This window comes from Aristolochia californica, unplaced genomic scaffold, assembly GCF_029961685.1.
Source record: "Aristolochia californica isolate CCGP_79_NKW_82.1479 unplaced genomic scaffold, dmAriCali1.0.hap1 SCAF_7, whole genome shotgun sequence".
Classification (NCBI taxonomy): domain Eukaryota; kingdom Viridiplantae; phylum Streptophyta; class Magnoliopsida; order Piperales; family Aristolochiaceae; genus Aristolochia; species Aristolochia californica.
Genome location: NW_027182268.1, coordinates 41344162 through 41364808, shown reverse-complemented (window position 1 = coordinate 41364808; position 20647 = coordinate 41344162). Strand labels below are relative to the sequence as shown.

The window sequence follows — 20647 nt, the reverse complement described above, 5'->3', positions numbered from 1 at the left end:
ACAAATGAACAATCATTCCATTTACCCATGGAAAACCTAGACTTCCTGGATTCTGAGACTCGGGCCATGATTGATACAGATAACACGTTGCTCTGCATCCTGCCGATACAGTTCCGTATGGTCCTCTTAAGGATCTTCGAATGTATGTATACAGATTTTAAATGTGGAATTCATCATAGGGGTTTGCTGTCTGAATTATCTCATTTATTGCATAAACTAAGTCATTTTTAAAAGTATGAATTCAAGAGATACTATAGGTCTCTAGCGAGTCTGGAGAGCTTCCAATCCGATTATAAAAAAATAGGGTAATTTTCAAATACACCATTTTGCATACAATAATATTCACCATATTTGTTTAATATCTTATTTCTAAACATATCAAATTATAAATAGAACTAAAGGAGCATGTAAATATGGAATGGGGAGGAATGGGGAGTACCTAGATCTTCCCCCCCAGTTTTTTTCCCTCCATTTTTCCTTCTCTCTTTAGAAATAAATTTTCAGAGGAGAAAGAGACGAGGAAAGGGTAAAGATCTCTCCCTTTTCATTGTGTGAAAAGAGGGCTAAGCCATCATAGTTAAAAATACGACATGTATATAATTGAATTTAAAAATTAAAAATATATGAAAGAGAATAAATTAAACAACAATTAACTTGATCATTAGTAACAAATTTTATTTTTTTCCACGGCGTTTGTAAGTCCCAGATGCACACTTAGCATGGTTCACTGTGCTCTCCTCAGTCACACCCCTTGACACGTACCACTACCTTCAAAATCGGGGACCCAGCCTAGTCACGGAACCATGAGAACAATCATCATCACGCTATTTTGCTCTCCTTAAACTTACTCTACCACAAATTTGCCCTTTCTTAAAACATTTCTTCACAAAATTAATACAACTATACAAGGAGTGATTTCATATATGACTTGTTACTGTTTTATGTGCTATATAACATCTTCGTTTCTATCCCCTAAGGCTCATCGTAAATACAGTATAGTACATCGAAATACAAGTAAGGCATATAACCAGTATGTGCTAATTTTTTCCGTTTGAAGAAGTCAGGTGTTTGCTCATCTCACGATCAAGCAAGCTGACCTTACTCAGGAGCATAGCTTTCTCCCGTTCAAGCTGCAGCATGTACTCATTTTGTTCATCTAGTAAGCTTTCTATTTCAGTCAGTCCTAATGACAAACTTTCAGCATCACCATCTTCTGCTGGAGTTCCAAGCTTGCTTAAGATTTCACTAACCTGCAAAGCATAAACCCGGAGAACACAACTTACGCGCAGACTCAACTAGTAGCAATGGTGAGAATAAGTGCAAAGAGACAAATAGCTCAACTCACCTGGGTATACAGTTGATTTGCTTTCCTAGAGGAAGAAATGTCAGAATCAACACTAGAATTCCTCTCTAATTCTGGAACTTTCCTCGTTATCTGCACATGAATCTCTCCTTTCTTTACTCCTTGAAGAGGTATCCATTTGTCAGCCGTTTGGTTCGGAGGCAATCTTTCATATTCAACTACACAATCACCTATACTTGATGTGGGAAGCAAGGCATTGTGGTCCTTCACATGCAGTCCTAATGGACTCCCATCGTCAGGAAACTCCAATGTTTGGTTCCATTGGGGACTCAGAGTTTTGTACACAACCTGCAATTGAAAATACCACATTTGAGATTTTTAGGAAGGATTATTATAGCACATACAATTTGCAACTTGTGTACTTGCTTTTTATCACAATAACATCATTGAGCGACGGTGGCTAACCTTGGTTCTTTTCTTCATGTTTCCATAATGTACCCTTACATATGGATCACTTGTTCCCCTCAAGTCAGCAGCTACAAGATCTTTTGCTTCAATTAACACTAGTTCAATCCAACCGTTCCCTTGGCTCTTCATTGAACGCTACATAAATCTCCACAGTGGGTGTTAGAAGTTCTAAACATATAACGATAGGTCAGCTACCATAAACCAGGACATACCTGTGATCCTTCAGAGCCATCACTGTTCACGGCTTCAATTTGTAGCCTCAGCTCCCCTGTACTCACTTTTTCAAGTGGCACCCATACATCCTTTATCAGACCTTCTGCTAGCCCTTCCAAATTAACACGAGCACTCCCAATGTTCTCATCCCCAAAGATGTCGGAACTGTAGCATTTAATCTTAAGATATTCACCCCCTCCTATCTCACCAAAAACAAACTTCTGGTTCCACACTGGATATGAGACATGAGAAATTGTTCTACTCTTGTGAAGGGTCTGAAAGATAGAAAAAATTACAGATTCTGAAGTTTATTTTATTCCCGAATGGTCTGATCAAAATTTCATGCAATACAAGAATATGAACCATATTCAAAGGTAAAAAAGAAGAAGGCATTTTACCTTCCCATACTGAAGTTTTACATAAGGGTCACACTTTCCAGATCTATCTTTTCCAGCAAGGTTCCGACCTTCTTTAACGGTTATAATAAGTTTCCTGCCTGTTCTTGGCTGAAACTGAGGTAAGCCACTGCCATTTTGGGAACTAACATATGCAGACCTATCCCCACTAGCAGAACTACCAGCAAACTGCCACTCTCTTACAACAAGCTTGACAGTTAACTATGACATTACAGAGGGAAAAGTTAGAATAGTGGTTATATATACAAGAGACATAAAGATCAAACCAACTTTCTAAAAAAAGGTGAATATATAATTTCAAAAGCAGTAAATAAGGTCTCGAAAATTCACTATAATGCCTTACGTGGATATAAAACAAGTAGAGCAAACCAATATAATACAGACTTTTTCCTGTTTCTTTTAGTTACAGACCAATTCTCACCCCCATGCTTTGCAGCAGATCTTCACCAGATGACATTTTCCTAGCATTCTAATCTCAAGTACATAGTCATCAGTTCTAAGTCCTTCAAAACCACCATTAAGGAATAGGCAGGCCTGTGCCATGTAGAGGAGGCTTACTGGGCACTGCACAGGGGTTTTGCAATGACCCATGATAGATTGTATTAGAGTCAGATTCAATGCGGATATCAAAAGAGAAGAATGTTTATTCATGGAAATGAGCATCAGTTGATCTAAGCCCACTACGATAAGGGACAGTTGCAATTCAACAGGTTGGCAATTTCAAGTGGGGCAACAATGCACAGTGAAAGATCTCAGCAAAAGGTGACAACCGTTACACACTCAGTTGAAGATTGGGCATGAAAGGAAATGATCAATGGAGATTTTTAAGCAATCCAAAGTAGTTGAGCAAAGAATGCATATCATTCTGAAGAAGCTTTCAAAATAGGTGGAGGAGAATGTCATTACCGATTCTCTACCTCATAACTTGGACAAGAAAATTAACCCTGTCTTCCAAGCATTTTAGTGGTCATTTGTAATATCCCAGGTAGGTACACTCATCAGCTCTTTGTCCTTTAGTATCATGTGGGAGTTGGTTTGTTTGACATCATTTGGGAATAGACTGACCATGGCCAGGGGGATAGATTACAGGGTGCCATAAGGGGGTCTTCCGCTGACCCTTGACACTTTCACTATATTCAGATTTCCTTTCCTTTAACTCAAATCCCTTGACTTTGACATTTTTACACAATTATTATTCTCTAGCAATCCTAAATGATGATTATTTCTCTTAATAATAAAAGGAAATTATTTCTTCTAAACTAATACTTCACAAGGTAAGTCCTACCACAATTGAATTAATATTTTAGAATACATCATAATACAACTTATACAATAAACGTATCACACTCAGAATTCATGTTCAATGAGTACCATTTTACCATCATTTTTGTCTCTAACAAGTGGAAGATTGTACCTCTCCTTTATTGTCTCCTTCAAATGGAACTACCATAGCAACTTCCTTTCCACAGCACTCCACTTGTTTTGCTAATACACTGGATCCATGTCCAATTGCCCAAAAGATCGTGGAGTCATCTTCGACATACCTTATCTGTCCACAAGACATAAGCTCAAACAATACATCATTCATGCAAAATTCCATCACAAGAAAAGTCACTTCCATTCAAATCAAATGCTAGAGTACCTTAACTTCACAGCTGGTTAGGTAGTCATACTTCACATTGTTTGGGGTCCACTCATACAGGTGAAACCTGAGAATTCCAGAGCTTTCATGCAAAACCATGTTAAAGGATGCATCCCATGTAGGATTGGTACCTTCACTGACATCTGTTCTCCGGGTTAACTCTCCAAGTTCTACTTCAACAAGTGTTTGAAGAAATCTACCACTAGAACACCCAACTGAAGGATTCGTTCCATTTGATGATTGCCACCTTTCTGCACTTCCTTTGGTGCTTCCTCCATGTAGTTTACTTGCTGAAACAACCATGACAGACAGTAGTCCTCCCACAGCTTTTTTCCTTAAATTTACAGATGGTAATGCATAGCATCGGCGTCGAGGCTCCACCAATGTCTTTGATAAGGTCTCTGTAAAAATCTTTACCTGCACATAAGCAGCACACATCAAGAAGTAAAAGCTAACAAGTTTTTTTTTTTTTTTTTCATACCAGATGTTTGGATTATTTTTGTAAAGAACAGGAGAAAAAGTTAAGAGTCGGACAGCTCAACACGTGAATCAACAACTTCTAGAAATTGAAAAGACAGGCTCATTTTCATTGCCAAAATAGATTTAGGTAGACCTAATCACTTAAGTGAAGGAGGATGTCAGCCAATATTTGAACAATGTTGACATTTTCAATTTGAGTTCTTGGAATGTCGGAGATGTAACCAAAAGTAGGTTGTAGAAACCTGCATTGATTAGCTTTTAAACTTAACGTAACTAGTATGAGCTTGGCAAATAGTCTCAGAGACAAACATACCAGCCATGTTGAGACACCTGGCAGTTCTGTTGCAGGAAGCCCTTGACTTGCTCCACTTCCAAACACCACTCCTATTCTCACCTCTGGAGTTGATTCAAATGAAAAGAGTATTGCTTGTCCATCTAATATTGGCATGATGAGAAGCTGGTGTGACACATTGTAAACAGAACAGTTGAAATGAATGATCCCATGACCCATATAACAAAGCATAAGAGAGCAAATATCAAGTTTCATAAAAATAAATAAATGTCAGCTCAATTTCATAATCAAGATACTTTTTACAAAATTTATATAAAAAAATATGAAAAAAAAAGAGCTACTTGCCTCTCCTTTGATATGGAGATTGTTGATGACAATGCGAGCCGTCCCACGTAATGGCTTTGCCAGCTTAGCAAGAAGCATAATGCTCATATCATTCGTGTCCCAGTCAAAGCACATACGCATGATCCGCTACCAACACAGAGACAAAAAATTAACTCAATATGTCAACAAGATTAAATTCTAAGATGCAGATTTTTTTTAATACATGCAGATTCACTAGTGCAACAGAATTTTAAAAAAGAGAAGAGAGAATAGAGAGATAAGGGCAGAGAGTGCAGGTGACGCACACCTTAGAGTCTCAAAAAAGTCGATCTCCTCTTCTTTAGATGACACTTAAGTCATTACATGAGTAATTACAGCATTACCCCTCATATCCTCCATACACAATTTCATGTATACATATCAGATTTTAACCAAAACTGAACCATAGCTTCATATCATGATATATAACTTACTGTTGACAACAGACGTAAATACTAGGCACTGGAAATAACTAAAATACCCTTCAATATATTTTAACACTACCCCTCAAAATGGAACATATAAATCGAGAAGTCTAAACTTGTTGCAGAAATGTTCAAACTTTTTCTTGCCCAAAGATTTAGTAAAAATGTCACCAGTCTGATCAGTTGATCTAACATATGAAGTGACTACAGCTCCACTCATAACTGCATTACAAATGAAGCGACAATCCATCTCTACATGTTTGGTACACTCATGTAATACTATTAAGTTCTACTGTTATAGTCTTCCCTAGTTTTTTTATAGAAAAAGGTCATCTTTTAGATTCGTTTGGAAGTATGAGTGGAGTTTTGTTGTCCGGGTAGGAGTGATTTTCTTCTCTCACATTGTGTTTTATCCAAGTTGGGTCTCTGTCCTTTTTATCCCCCAGCTTGAGGGGAGAAGTAGAAAAAGTAAAAGAAAGAGGTATTTTGGTCCACATGATGTGGTAATTTTTATGTGACCATAATATTCAAGAAAGCGAGAAATAAATGATGAGGATTTAACACCTATGAAATTTTTTTAGCAAATAAAGATTGAAGACCGAAAATCTTTTTCATTGCAAACTGAAGTTATAAACTCCAACTTGAGGGGGAATGTTGAAGAACATATATGAAAGTCTTACATGACTCTCACAGTAAGAAGTTTCACAGAGCCAAAATTAATATGGAGGAGTCTTACAGAAGTCTCACAAAAGAGTCTCAGTTAAAGGTGTTTTAGTTATGTTAACCTTCTATTTATGTTCAGTTGTTCAATTGTTCTAGGACTTATCTTTTAGTATTTAACTTTATGTGTAACTAGGATAAGGGTAGTTTAATTGTAATTGGATTCTACTTGTTTCCTTTATTATAAATAGAGGCTCATTATACTCAAATTACATCAAGTTAGTGAAGTATTTCTCTAGTACAAAAATTCAATATGGTGCCATCACATTTTTGTGCAATCATCCAAATTGAGACCAAATGACACTTATCACCGATATTGTACGCCGCGGCTTACAGCTTTTGGCTTTGGCTCTCCTTATGTTTCATCATCAAACCTTTAAATGATAGCTCTGATTGTCTGAATTTTGTGATTTGAGACACTCCATCCATGCATATTATGATCAACATCTTGACCACCACGTCGCTGAATAAGAATAAATATCTACACCTGAACTCATGAATTATCTTGTTTTCTTATGCATAAATGTTCATTTCTTTCGTTAAATGTGATATAGATGAATAGGCTTGGGGCAATTCTACTGTATTTCTCTAAACTGTCCAAGTTCATAACATTTTACACTCTAGGCAAAACAAATGAACAATAAAAGCATCGCAGAGTAAAGATATAAGGATATCCTGTCACCCCAGCAGACCCCTACCAACATTAGCAGTAAACAATATTATAGCTTAAATACTACAACCGTACTTGCTCACCAGAAGTTGCCCAATGAATCCCATGCATTCCGAGGCTAGGGGGGCAAGATCCAAGGGATAATTCCTCCAACTTGATGCTTTCCTGACAGGACAAAAATCTTGCTTAATTCATCTTGAGTTGTTAATAGAAGGATAGATGCTGTATTACACAAGGAAACATAGAAATGCTTACTATAAGTCTTGGTCTTCTATGCTTTAAGCGTCTCTGCAAGCACAAGGTCTAATCAATAAAAATTCTGATGCATGGATACGTCAACATACTACCTAAGCGTTTTCTATTAATATGGGTAATTAAGTGAAATTTTTTGAATGCTAGCAACTGAAAAACATGATTTGTTGAAGATGAAAGTCAAAAAATAGAAATAAATAAGCATAGAAAATCACCTCCACAATAGATGTAAAATTACTTGAGAATTTTGGCTCCAAGTAGTTAGGCCAGACTTCCATCAATAACTTGTTCAGCCATTCACAAGGTTCCAAAGGTGTTATCGGCTTTAAGATATCCAGTAACAGCAACAATCAGACAATATATAGATATAGATATAGATATTAAGTAAAGGGAATTAGATGTCATCACATTAATATCATGTTCAAGGTACAAAAAATAAAATGAAAAGAAGCCATTCAAAAAAATATCAAAAGTGTACCAATGTGTTCAGGATAAGCCTTGTCCACTTTTTGTTCAAGTCCTCCACAAGTATTCGACGTTGGAATTTGCCATACTACAAATAAAAAATAACCCAGATTACCTCAACCTGTTCAGAATGTAACACTTAATTCTATTAGTTTAATTAAATATCTGACCTCTTCAAACTGGTTTTTAAGGTTCATCAAGTAATGCTACTTATGATGGATCAAATACCATATTAGTCTTTTTTCAGTATATGAGCTACAGTTACAAATTAAATCATATGTGATTCTTACAATAACCTCCTTATATGTAGCAGTTGTATGTAAGAAGCAGAATGCCTGCAGTTCATTCAAGGCTTGAAAAAAGTTATTGAGAAACTTCATGCAAAACTCAGAACAAAACATAGAAGAAATATTATGCAGGAGGATAATAAAGAAAGTAACAAAAGTTGTCACAATTCCCAGACAGAAGATTTTAAGGCACCCAGTTATCGAAAATCCAACTCAAAATTGTAGCACGAAGTACCATCCAAAACCATTTCTCAAAAAAAAAAAAAAAGGAATAATCACGATTACAGAATTCTGCAACTCGCTGAATATATTGGAGACAAACTATCACATGCTCAAACTAGGAAGTGTCAGAAAGCACGATAATAATTTAATGTCAAGCAGAAATTCAACTGAAAATTAAGTGATTCGACCATCGTAAAAATATTTCATTTGAGAAAAGGACTGCACTTCAACATGCTAGCAACAAAACTCAAGGGTACGCCACACTGTATACTGCCCAAGACACCCCATGAGACGAACCTGATACCTTACAATAAGGAATCCCCATACAAATTTTGTGCTAGAGGATCAACCACAAGTTTGAGTAACTGCTGGTAACCAGTCACAGAGTGTTGCATAGAAACTAAAAATTTCTCAAATGCTCAATTGTTCATTAAGTTCTATTTAAAAGACAAAGAAGAGCATAACATTTGGAGTAATGTATTCAACTCAAAAAATTTAAGTTTAGTGGAGACCCCAACCCAAGCTTGTCCATTAGATCATAGATTGATTACTTTCATAAACAATTTGGGATTTTTTTCAACACATTCCCTAACTTCGCGATCCCATTCTGACTTTAAACACATCGCTGGCCACCAGTAGAGATCCACCAAGCATGCTCTAATAGTATTCCTTTTGAAAAGTCGAAGCTTAAAGAGTAGAGGTCAGATCTAAGTTTTTAGACTGACTTATGGATTAGTATATAACTGATGTTGGATTTTTCTCAACAGATTTCATCATTGTCTCAAAGATGATTCAAATGCAACAAAAACTAGAAATATTCTTGTTTTCATCACGAAGCTAGAGAATACCCTCATCAATCAAAAATGAAATATCCAGATTACAGAGTCCCCTGGTCTATTCTATCTCCATAATATAACGTGAAAGAACATAAGACTCGGACCAACAAAGTTAGATGCGTCAACTGCTAAATTCTGCTAGCCACAAGTGAAAACTTCACATTACAAGCTTGCAACAGTAAGAGAAAGGAAAATGAAAGTAGGGAACGCTAGAGAAAATGACCTACTGCAAAACACGCTACAGCAAGAAAATATCAATACCATGAGCTCTCAAATTTCCTTTCCCCTTGGGTAGTAATTACTTCAACCCAGAGAACGAAATTCAAATCATAAATAATGACAATCAGAACAAATCATCGAAGAAAAAGTAGACAACCAACAGTGTTAATCATAGTATTTTGTAATCATCGATGATTGTGGCAATTACCGCTAATATTATAAGAAAAAGAATAAATTCATATTTAGATTAAACCATGAACATCTTCACAAGAGAATTGATTGTGGCAATTACCGCTAATATTATAAGAAAAAGAATAAATTCATATTTAGATTAAACCATGAACATCTTCACAAGAGAATTGAATAAAACAGTTGCAAAATACGGAGAGACAATACAAACTAAATTCTATTAAAAAAGTGTATATCGAAATGAAAAACGCCACATCAGAGTATAACTGTACAGAACTCACGAGCCAAAGAATACTTAAGAGTGGCAAAAGGCGAACCTGGATCATTGCCCATACAGCAACGGCAAGAGGAACCCAATTGGAGAAGCGCACGAGCCATCTTTCAAGAGCCCAAGCAACAAATACCAACGGGACTATGAAAGGCAACAAAGGACGATCCTCCATCACATGGTTCAAAAAGTTGACGGCCTCTTTACTGTAAAAATCTCTTAATCTCTTCCTTGGCATCTCGCCAGCACCTATAATTGCTCACTCGCTTCTTCTTTTATCGGTTCGCAGCTAAACCGAACTTATGCAGAAGGAGACGTTAAAACAGAAGAATAGCAAAAGCCGGAGAGATTGATTTTCCGCTTTGAAATCAGATCAAGGGAAAGAATCAGCAGTTCAGGATGTAACCACGAGAAATCCACCCACAAGAAGAACTTCACGCTGATTTTTTTTCCCGGAATTAGGAAGGAACGGTAGAGAATCTAGTGGTGCAAGATGAAGAATAACAAGTACAGAAGAAACAAGAAGCCTCTGAAGAGAAGTTGACTACGTAAGAGAAGAAATTCTAAGGAAAGAGGAAAAGTCAGGCACAATGCAGAAGAAAACAAATCATTCAGAAACCGTCCTTTGAAGACCAGTATGACGGCTTGTCCTTTCAGGCAATGACGATTCCCAGTGTCGTCTCTCTAAGCCGTTGAAACATGAAAACCGGCCTGAGGCCGATACTCGAACAACGTGTTTTCCGATGGCGGATCTCACCTCAAAGCCTCGAAGGAATCGTGGGCCGACGACGGCATCACCAATTAAGAAACAATCTCAGCCGATCTTCCCTTCTGTTACCACTTTCCAGCGTCCAGGACCAAAATCAAAGCAGAGAAGAGAAGCTCCAGTCGACGGATCCACATCTGAAACAAAACCTTTTCTAATTAACTAAAAAAGACATCTTCATAAACAAATGAAAGACAAAAAATTTAATCACTCCATTAAATAATAATTCTAATAACTTCAGGGAAGACGACAGTCAATACTGATATGATAAACACTGACAAAGAGCCATAACTAGTTGGACGAAATTTGCCAGCTATGCTTAGTGGGACTCCGATTATCAATAATGCGAAATAAAGCAGGTCATCTCCACTAAAAGGAAAGAGATGGGAGAGATGAAAGTAGACATGCCGACAGAGTTCAAGAATCAAATCGGTGAAGTATTGCCAAAGGCTAGTTCTCAAAAATATCTGAAGATAATTGCATCAAGAAAGCCGTGTACTACAGAGAAGAAGAAGAAGCAGACGGTGTGATTTCTTTGCGCACAGCTACTATCTCTACATGATGATTATAACTGAGTCTTTGCTTCTTCGCATGATTAGGATAGAGGCAAAGATCTTTACTGAAGCGATGAAGCACATAGCACCGCGCCGGCAGTTATTCATTTATTTAAGCTTCTAAAACTCTTTCAAATTCTCACGGGCCGACAATGACGACCTTTTCCAACGGAGGTGACGATTAAAAGCCTGGCATGGCGTGCTGCACATATCCTTTTAGAGTGACTCTGGCTAACTATTTGTTTGGATATTCCAGTAAAAGATATCGATCACTGCTTGCTTTTTAACGTAGTAATATCCCAGGTTTGCGTACTCCCCCACCGCAAACAGACCAATAATTACTTCTTACAGCTCGCTCGGACGGAAATGAGCCCGCGGATTCTGCTCCACTCCAACTGTAATTGACTAAGCATCGCATCTCTACTCCCAACTCAAGCTACCCCACAACAAAGGTTGATTTTTCAACTTCATTCCAGTCTTTCTATTAATGATCCTCAACAGATGATTCACATCAATTAATGATCAAGATTGAAAGTATTTAAACACCAATCAAAATTAGAACTGTTTAACAATTAAAGCATGAAGATTTTATTAACGGTTGGTTTTAATGATCAAAATCACAATTTTGATCTAAATATAGATCAATCATTGAAACAATAACCCAATTGTTAAGATGATGATTATGAAAGACCACCGGCAAAATTAAATCATAGAAAAGTGTCATCTAAGCAAGTCATTAACACGTAGCATTTTATGAGATTGCCGCAGACACAGTAACTGACGCGTAATCGCTACTTTCAAGAAAAAGACAAATAAATTGATGCCTGTGTAAGACGATAAATATTATCCAATTAATCACTTTACATACAGCACATTCCCATGGACGCAAAAGATCAACCAGACTAGAAAAATGTGCCACGCACCCATGGTCAAAGATAGGAGAAGATCGTAGAAAAAAGTGGGTGGGTGGGTCATCACAAACCTTTGACATATAAATGAAGGCTAATTCTCTACGAAGATGAAGACTTTTGGAGAAGACAATTGTTAGAGTAATTTAGAGATATTTGATCCTTACCATTTGAAATCAACAAGATCACACGCAGGAGCTACCTCCTCAATAAGGAGAGCACCCGCACAGTCATCTCCCATGATATGTGCAGGTCTGGTCACTTTGAAGTCAAAAAGCCTCTCCGCCAATATCCCTCTATTAGGAAGGGAATGACAACCAAGATATTTTCTTCTCGCCAATAACCTTGTATTTTTATAAATAAACCAAGTTATGCTTAACAAAATTTTCCATCACCTCATTATAAGGACCTTCCAGCCTGCTGCTCTCAGATACAAACATTTAATGCAAAGTTTCCATAGTAAACCAAGTGACGAAATGTTGAAGGGCAATGGAACGGAGAATTTACAACAGACTTTAATGTGCGGAGGACAACAAAAAGGCAAGGAGTTGATAGTTTAGATGGCGATTTTAATACCTGTATACGATTTCAGCAAAAAGATAAAAATGAAAACTGTATTAGATCTTAAGGCCTAGATCCCTAAGCTTCCAGCTTCGTCTGTGCTGCAGAAGCATCCCTCTCAGGAGTCGTCAGTATCAGAGCGAACATGAAGCGGACTCGAAGGAGAATCATTTCCTGCTTCTAGAACCTCATCAGAGCTAGTGCTCTCCTTTACTATGCAACTTCCGTTTTCAGTTTTCTTCCGCTTCTGCGGAGTTCGGAGGTCCTTGTCACCTACTTCAAACATATCACGACCTTCGGGGCCCAACTCATTACTGGCGTCTTCCAAATCGGGCTTAGAGTCTTCAGAACCATCAGGAGCTCCCTCCGACGATTCCCCATTTTCATCCTTGTTCTGACGTTGCAGTGATTCAATGAGATTCATCAGCTCTCTGTTAACCTGCCACAGAGAATTGAAGTGTGAATAGAAAGTCCAGTTGAAAAACCAGTTGCCCATTTTTAACGCTTGATTCCACCTGAGGATTTTGAAGGAAATCAGAAATGTCAGTAGGACAAGAGGGACATTTCATCACATTCTTCTGGGCCCTGAGGGTCCGCCCTCCCTCACGTGTCCGCTCACGAACAAATTTCTGACCAGCAAATGCACCCTCCAAACACAGCTTGCAGAAGTTGTGAGCACAGGGAGTCGTCAGAGGATGAGTCATTACTTTCCGACAGAGATGGCAACAGAACTCTGAAATATTTAAACATATAGGAATTATGACATGCCAATAATAATGTAAACTCTAAAAACAACAACAACTAAAAATATCGTTAAGAACAAGTCTCAAATAATCACGTTTTTGCCAAATAAGGAATGACAAACCCTCAGCAGACACGACTAGATGAAAATTCCACTGCAGTAAGACCGGCATTAACCATACCTTTCAGAAGTCTTTCCCTGACCGAGAGATTTTGTGCTTGTCTTATGGCCTTCCTTGCTCTCTTCCTGTCTTCAGGATTAGCACTTTGAACTGCTTTTCTGCTTGTCGGTGGGGACCTAGTCCATCTCCAACCATGTTCTTCCTGAAAGATACCAAATTCCTAAGCCAAAATCCTAAAAACAACAACAACAACAACTAGAAAACACACTCTTCAGCATTACAAACTGTCCCTATTATATTATCTACACTCTAAAAATTTTGAGGGACAAAGAAAGACATAGCAGTTAGTGCTATAATATTGTTGTTCTGCATACATTATAATCCCAAGCCGGTGTCTCCTTCCTCTCGATAACATCAGTTGCCTTCTTCAGCTCTTTTATTACAGGAAGAGGCCTTGGGTGGTCTCCATGTTCATCACTGCAGCCAAAATTCCACAGAAGCAAAATGATAACTGCCAAATTGAAAACAAAAGCAAACCAGAACCAAAAACCAAGACACTAACCTTGTCCATGGTGCCGGTTCATTATCGCATCGAACAAACAGATATCTGCAGACCTTAAACCCCTGAAACAAATCGTCAAAGATATAAATACACAGAATTTAAACTGAAGAACCAACAATAATGCATTAGCATTGAAATTAACTAATAGACTAATACGTTAATTCTCATTAACTGAGAAAAACCGCAAAGAGAACTGCATTCATGCCTTCAGCATCTTTCAGCAATATACTAAGCTACTTAAGGAAAAGACAGCACCTGAATTCCTATTTTGCGCCAGCATTTCTCAATCCTGTAAATGCCATCATAGCGCACCCCTGATTCTGGAGCATAGGCTGAACGTTTCTCTTTGTGTGACCTGTTCAGAAAAAGCTTCTTTAAACAATTGCAACGAAATCGTAGTCACTAAGAAAGCAATTGTCATTGTTTTCCAAAACAAAAAGAAAGATATTTCCATTTCATTAAAATATCTAAAAATCAAATCTTTATTTGAAAGGGAAAATAAAACCAGCTATGAATAAGGAAGTTCCTTAACAAGGGTACATTGAACTAAACCAACCAATAAGACTTTCCTAAAATAGTGATGATGAGGATGATCCTAAAATAAAAATAAATGGTAATATTAGCAGCCATACATCTGCCAAGCATTTCTCTCCTTGGTTTAGTGAAAGAGACTAAAAAATTATATAATCAGAATAGAACACTGAACCCTTTAATGAAGCTGAAGCACATATTTGAAAAAATAATACTGGATCCTCCAGTTGTCTTCTGGTTACATACTTCAGATGGGTTAATATGTCCTTCGTTTCCCTTCATTATGTCACCCAATTTATTTCTTCAAGAGAGTTTGTGAACATGTACCATTGAGAAGCTCAAACCTAAACTAAATAATATCCTGGAATGGAAACTCAGCCAATGTAATTTGAGGGCAAATATTATTTTCAAATAAAACTGTATACCCACTAGATCATCAGTTATACTAGCTTCATGAGTAAAAAAAGTTCAGAACCCATGCATGCTCTATTTAAATGAAACTGGCGAGTGAATCTGCATTCAAATAAATATAAAAAATGCAAAATAAGAGCAATGGTTTGTATAGGTATTAAAGTCTTTGAACATGATGGAAGGCAGCATCAAAACCCATCACTGCCCCATAGAAAGAAAAAGGAAATCACCCACACCCTACTAGGACCATTTTCAATCTTAAGACTTCAGTGAGATTTAATACAAAGATAAACAGAACAACAAAAAGGAAAACAACAAAAAAAATTACCTAATCAAAATTACCACACAAACTTGCAAAATGATGACGTAAACTGAAGAACTAGTTATATGTATCATCTGTGTGTGAAGTGATGTAAGCCTCTAGAAAGTTGATTATTAACGAAATTAATATGAAAAGACGGTCTTCCCCCATCGCACACAAAATAGAATTTTACGTTTCCTTGTCCTTGTTACTATCCTCAGTCTTCCAACTCATTTTATTCTCCTAGCTACACATGTAGTGCATTTCAAGGGAAAAATTGTATTATTTCAAAAGTTAAAAATACTCTATGAACATAATAACTTACAGGATAAGAGAGTGGTTACAGGATAAGAGAGTGGATAGTTAACATTTCTTCAAAATTGCCATATATGCCACTAACTAATATCTCAAACTAAATCTTGCAATTATGCCTGGAAGACAGCCTTGGTTTAAGACATTAATAATCACATAGTAAGTAGGTAGCTTTAATGCACCAAAAAATAAATTAAAAATAACATGGAAACAAATTTGAAGAAAAATCCAGTCTGGCCATTGGTAGAAAACCAATTTATTGGCAGAAACAATAGGAAGAAAATTTTCAGTGGAAATATCAGATACAAAACTAAGAGAAATTATTCAGCTGAAAATATCAGTTTGGCAGAAAGAAGTGATAAAAAGGAAAGATGCTGACCACAGAAAAATCCTCGACTCAATCATAAAGCAACTCAGCCGTACAGATTTCTGTTCTAGATTGACAATTTCAATGGACTCCACCATTTATATTTAAAGAATTTTTCAATAAAAATAAAATAAAATCTATGTCAATAAAAAATAAAAACTATAAGAAATATTATGATTCAATTAACTTAAGGACAAGAAATAGTCAAACACTACAAAGCTGCCCCCAGCAACATGCCGACAGAAAATTAACTTCATGTTTTCCTTAGGTGTCTGTAAAGCTATTATTAGAACAAAGCCTAAGCTGCCAGGTGACAACTAATAAAAAACAAAGATCGATTATTTCATAAAAAATGTGTTCTTTATGGAGGCCTGCTATTTCAGACATCCTGCTAATGACTACAGCTGAGAGACCTATTACCAGTGGAGAGAATAATCCCTGGGTAAGGGACTTAAAACCAATGAGAAGGCTCTGATCACAGCCTTAGCAGAGCGACAGCTACAAAGAGCAATGATGATAAAGCCATTATGTTCTCACATTGCAATTCTTGCAGCAACAAGGTAGGACGTCCAAGAATCCTCCGATAAAAGTCAATTTCAGCAAACCAGCCGAGAAAGGATGCAAGGAGTAAGGGAAGAGGTGATATGATCCATAAAATCAACAATGAGTGCCCAGCACCTTCCAACAATTGGGCTTGGGATTAGGGGGTCCCTTGCAGGAATTATACAAAAGAAGGTATCGTGCAGAATGTCTTCAACAGCTTACAAACTAGAGCTACAAGAGAAGTGGCATGTCTGTCTTAATTTCCTCTTACATCTCTATAATCCTACCAAATATCAATATTCAATAAATTTCCGAGGAAAAGATAATAAAATCACTCATAGCCACAGCTCCAATATGTTTTTCCCATCTGTATCATTAAAGCAAAAGATGATTCTCTGAGGTACTTGTGAATATATGGGATAACGTATTAAAAACCATATGATTCTCTTTGAGAAAATTATCACCAGATTTAAATGACTCAATTTGATAAAGAATGAGATCTGCTTCACCAATAGTTCCATGCAAAATGACATTGTCCATGTCCAGGGTTGATATTACTAACCCCGTTACTTAGTCAAGCAGACCAAGCAAGTCAAAACATATTGCCACAAAGTAGAATGTCCTTGCCTCGCATTTCTAAACGAATATCATCAATAGGGACGTCCTGATTCATAGCCTACAAACCAAATGATTTATGGTTGAAACAAAGTGAAACCATTTGGTCCACATTTTAATTCTGCTTCTTTTTGTACTTGATTATGTTCCACGGGTATTGACACAAAGCATCACACAAGAAAAAACTGGTAAAAACGCAGCTCAAGTAATTTCCTTTCCACATTTGGTGGTGCACAATCTTTCATATAATGAATGAACAACGCATTTCCAGAAGTTGACATTCCATATTTTAAGACATTACATTCTATGCTTTATAGTGTCACCTACTAGCAGGAAAGATATCAAAATGATCTTAAGTGATAATTGATTTCACCAACCTAAGTAGAAAACTGAAGCCACTGATCATTTAATGGCTGAATAAAAATTTCAAACCAGTATCCAAATAATAAGCGTATTTCATACAGATGAGTTTTATCAAATCGCAGACGTCAACAAGAATAATAGAAAGTATAGTCCCTGACATAGAAAAAGTTAAGCTGCAAACCTAACAACACGAACTGGATAACCTTTCTTGCAGCTGACGCGCAATGCCTCATTCAGCTTCTCAAATTTCTGATCAAAGGACTGTTCCTTATTTGTACGCTTGTTCCCACTCAAATCACGCCCACCACTGATTAGTTGAAAATAAAATGATTAGCATATCATGGAAGTTATGGAAAGTCGACTCCAACTGCCCCAGCTTACTGGCATTATCATTTGTTGGATGTCGCATACTATCCCCATGAATCTAATTTCCTCTCTCAAAGTGAAAGATTAAGCAATCCAAATAGTTAAACAAGCAAATAAGTAAATAAAGACAGCCTTTTGTCAGCTGTAACTATCATGTTATGTAGGAAGTTAATTTTCATAACACTAGCATGACATCCATCATTCAACAAAATAAAGAGTACATTATCAAAATAGTATAATTAGCATGACAACCAATATAATTGTGAAAACAACTATCAACTATGAAGCTGACCAAATAAAAAGAAAACAAACCTTCCAGTATAGAGAAACCACTCTCCATGATCCTCATCATCTTCATATCCTCCAGAAAGAGCCACTGACTGTGCCCCATAATCTGCCTGCCCGGCAATCCCTGCAACATGTGGCAGGTGCGCACCCCATTGTCTACATTCCATGCGATCTTCCCATAACTCTCCGACCAACACACCTTGATTCCTCTCCGGATCATTCTCAGCCAAAATTGGGCCAAAATGATCAGGTGCTACAGTGACAAAGATTTTACCACTACATGCATTAGCTTTCCCTGGTTTCTTAGCACGCTCAGTTGTGAAAGCCTTGTCAGGTCTATCTTGGTTGTGCATGAAATGGTAGACTTTGTCAGGCATGGCTGAACTAGTAGATTTTGCTGCTCTGGCCATTCTAATAGCAACAACCAAAGCCGAGTTGATCCTAGGTTGACTTGCCATCTTTGATGGAATAACCGCACGACATTTTGCGCAGGTTCGCTTTCCTTGTCCGACCCACTTTTGGAAGCACTTGAGGCAGAAATTGTGACCACATGGTGTCTAGAAAAAGGAAAACAATCTTTTACTAAGTAGACAAACACAATAATTTGAAGATGAAGTTTTCTCATGGAACAGAGCTCATAAAAATAATAAATAACAAAATCTTCACCAATCACTTGCTCTATGGCAAGACCACATGAGTTAGTTCATTTCCCTGAGCTTTCCAATTGGTGACATAAAACAGATTAATGATGATCTACAAAGGAAATGTTCTTAAGATGATTGGCATTTAGGAATTTAGATTTATGCCACAGAATCCACAAGAAGCAAGAATAATAGGGTCAACAACTGCATTTTTATATATTTACTTGGTTTTTTAGAGAACAACTGTCAGGCTAAGTAATAGAAACATTTTTATAAACATGGCATTTAGACATATCTTACAACACCCACTAATGGAGAAAACAAATCCTATAAGTTTGAAGTCAGTTGGACCCATGAGAACAATAACTCATTAGCATTGGTAGAATTGTAGCAGGTTTGGCTATTTCTGTACCAAAAAAGATATTCCACAGAAAAGACTTCAAAACAAAACTACGTTTTACATGAAGATTCTCTCCACCACAGAATGATCAAAATTTGCTGAAAAGCAAGAGAATGAAAGAAATAGAGCAGATTTACTCTAACAAAAAGAAAAAAATAAACGAGAAAAGAGTTACAGTGTAAACAAAGAGGTAGCAGCAGTGATATATCTGAAACTATGTTTCAACGACGTAGTCAAGAAATGAAAAATAATTAAAAAGAAAAGAAGAGTTTCATAACATTAGTATCACTTAAATGAGTACATAATTCATAAAATAAAATAAAATATCATCATAACAACTTTCTCCCAGCTACGTTGGGCCAATAATGCGAGTTATTTTCCTTTAATGAAATCAAACATGCAAGATTATCCTTTAACATATTTCCCCCCCCAATTTCTAACGATAGCATTTTCAGGTTTCCTCTACCATTCCATCAACAGAAAACTAGAAACCCCTCACACCAAGTATAGAAACCTCAGATCCATTGTCACGTACCCAAACTATTTCAAACGAAAAATTCAAGTAAAAAAGGATGCACAAAGCATCTCATGGATAAAGAGAAATTTGGATGCACTGCAGAGGAAACAGTGACAAGCAAAACCTCATCAATAAAAGTATGTGTAACAAGTTAAAAATAAGCGCATATGAGCGAAATAACATCTACATTCAATCAGCCCGTGTGGGAAATTTTGTTGGAAAGTTGAAAAGCGAAAGACAACACAAACCGTGACAGGTCGCTCGGGCAACTGCATGCAAAATGAGCAACTAAAAGTCCCACCAAGAACATCTAAAAAGTCTTTATTCCCATTCTGCTTCCCATTTTCAGTATCATCTTCAGAAACCACGCCCCCACTCATCAACTCCTGTCTCTTTTTCGCCTTCTCAGGATCCGTCAGTGACTTGTCCGCCTCGATCGCTCTTATCGCAGCAATCAGATCCGCATTCCCGCCGGCAACGACGTTAGTATTCACCGAAGATGAAGCTTGCGTGGCATTTCCAGTATTAGGCGAAACAGGAGAGCAATCTGGGCACTCCCACTGGAGGACTGAGCTCATGGATTCAGGGGGATGAGTCAAGCAGGAGACATGCCATGGCGTGACACAAGTCTTGCAGAGGAGCATCTCCTCCTCCGGCGGCGTTTTCTTGCAGAGCATGCAGACGCCATCGCCGTCGCAGGGAAGCTCGCTAGCGTGCGCCATTGGAGATCACGGTAAGAAATTTCTTGACGTCCAATGGGCGGAGAGGTTTGGGTTTCCTGACAGGAAGATAGAGGACAATATTATAGCAGGAGGAGAGTGAAGGAGAAAAGAAAGGGCGGGATTTTGAAAATTTTCGCCCTTTTAAACATGGTAAGTTGCCGGCGAGGAAGATGGGTCCATGCCGCCACGGTCGAGGACGTGTATTTTTATGTTCACGACTAAACACTCAAAAATTCTTCTAGACGAAGGTACCCTTTCTTATTTTGTTGACACCTCGTCATCTCCTTTTCCAACAGAAAAAATAATTTGCGGTCCGGGTGGAAAAA

The 20647-nt window shown here is 37.4% G+C and overlaps 2 protein-coding genes across 7 annotated transcripts; both read right to left on the bottom strand.

Moving 5' to 3' along the window:
• Positions 1-869: 869 nt before the first annotated feature.
• LOC137936989 (synaptotagmin-2-like) lies at positions 870-11194 on the bottom strand. 6 transcript variants are annotated; one of them, XM_068781982.1, is made up of 15 exons: positions 10999-11194; positions 9780-10633; positions 7723-7797; positions 7460-7567; positions 7248-7280; positions 7068-7157; positions 5160-5285; positions 4836-4979; positions 4043-4459; positions 3815-3949; positions 2383-2601; positions 1984-2259; positions 1769-1906; positions 1346-1651; positions 870-1250 (listed from the first exon to the last, which is right to left on the bottom strand). In XM_068781982.1, the coding sequence occupies exons 2-15, from the start codon at positions 9966-9968 to the stop codon at positions 1038-1040; spliced, it is 2469 nt and encodes an 822-aa protein (XP_068638083.1). In that variant the 5' UTR covers positions 9969-10633; positions 10999-11194; the 3' UTR covers positions 870-1037. The 6 variants fall into 6 exon arrangements, with proteins under 6 accessions (XP_068638083.1, XP_068638084.1, XP_068638085.1 ...); XM_068781983.1 differs by having other exon boundaries at positions 11020-11194; XM_068781984.1 differs by having other exon boundaries at positions 11117-11179.
• Positions 11195-12506: 1312 nt separating this feature from the next.
• Positions 12507-20372, bottom strand: LOC137936037 (E3 ubiquitin-protein ligase ORTHRUS 2-like). Its single transcript, XM_068780545.1, has 9 exons — positions 19848-20372; positions 18066-18598; positions 17569-17694; positions 14200-14299; positions 13945-14006; positions 13757-13859; positions 13443-13584; positions 13035-13252; positions 12507-12958 (listed from the first exon to the last, which is right to left on the bottom strand). Exons 1-9 carry the CDS (start codon positions 20319-20321, stop codon positions 12638-12640), a joined length of 2079 nt encoding a protein of 692 aa, XP_068636646.1. The 5' UTR covers positions 20322-20372; the 3' UTR covers positions 12507-12637.
• Between the last annotated feature and the right edge of the window lie 275 nt (positions 20373-20647).

What these genes read in the sequence shown, in the direction of transcription:
- LOC137936037 (XM_068780545.1), bottom strand. Translation starts at nt 20,321, where the DNA reads ATGGCGCACGCTAGCGAGCTTCCCTGCGACGGCGATGGCGTCTGCATG. An exon ending in GGCGCAAAATAGGAATTCAG is followed by an intron (nt 14,007 to 14,199) that starts GTGCTGTCTTTT and finishes GATTTGTTTCAG; the next exon opens with GGGTTTAAGGTCTGCAGATA. An exon ending in CACCGGCTTGGGATTATAAT is followed by an intron (nt 13,585 to 13,756) that starts GTATGCAGAACA and finishes GGTATCTTTCAG; the next exon opens with GAAGAACATGGTTGGAGATG.
- LOC137936989 (XM_068781982.1), bottom strand. Translation starts at nt 9,968, where the DNA reads ATGCCAAGGAAGAGATTAAGAGATTTTTACAGTAAAGAGGCCGTCAAC. An exon ending in CAGGTGTCTCAACATGGCTG is followed by an intron (nt 4,460 to 4,835) that starts GTATGTTTGTCT and finishes GCTTATGTGCAG; the next exon opens with GTAAAGATTTTTACAGAGAC. An exon ending in ACATGAAGAAAAGAACCAAG is followed by an intron (nt 1,652 to 1,768) that starts GTTAGCCACCGT and finishes TTTCAATTGCAG; the next exon opens with GTTGTGTACAAAACTCTGAG.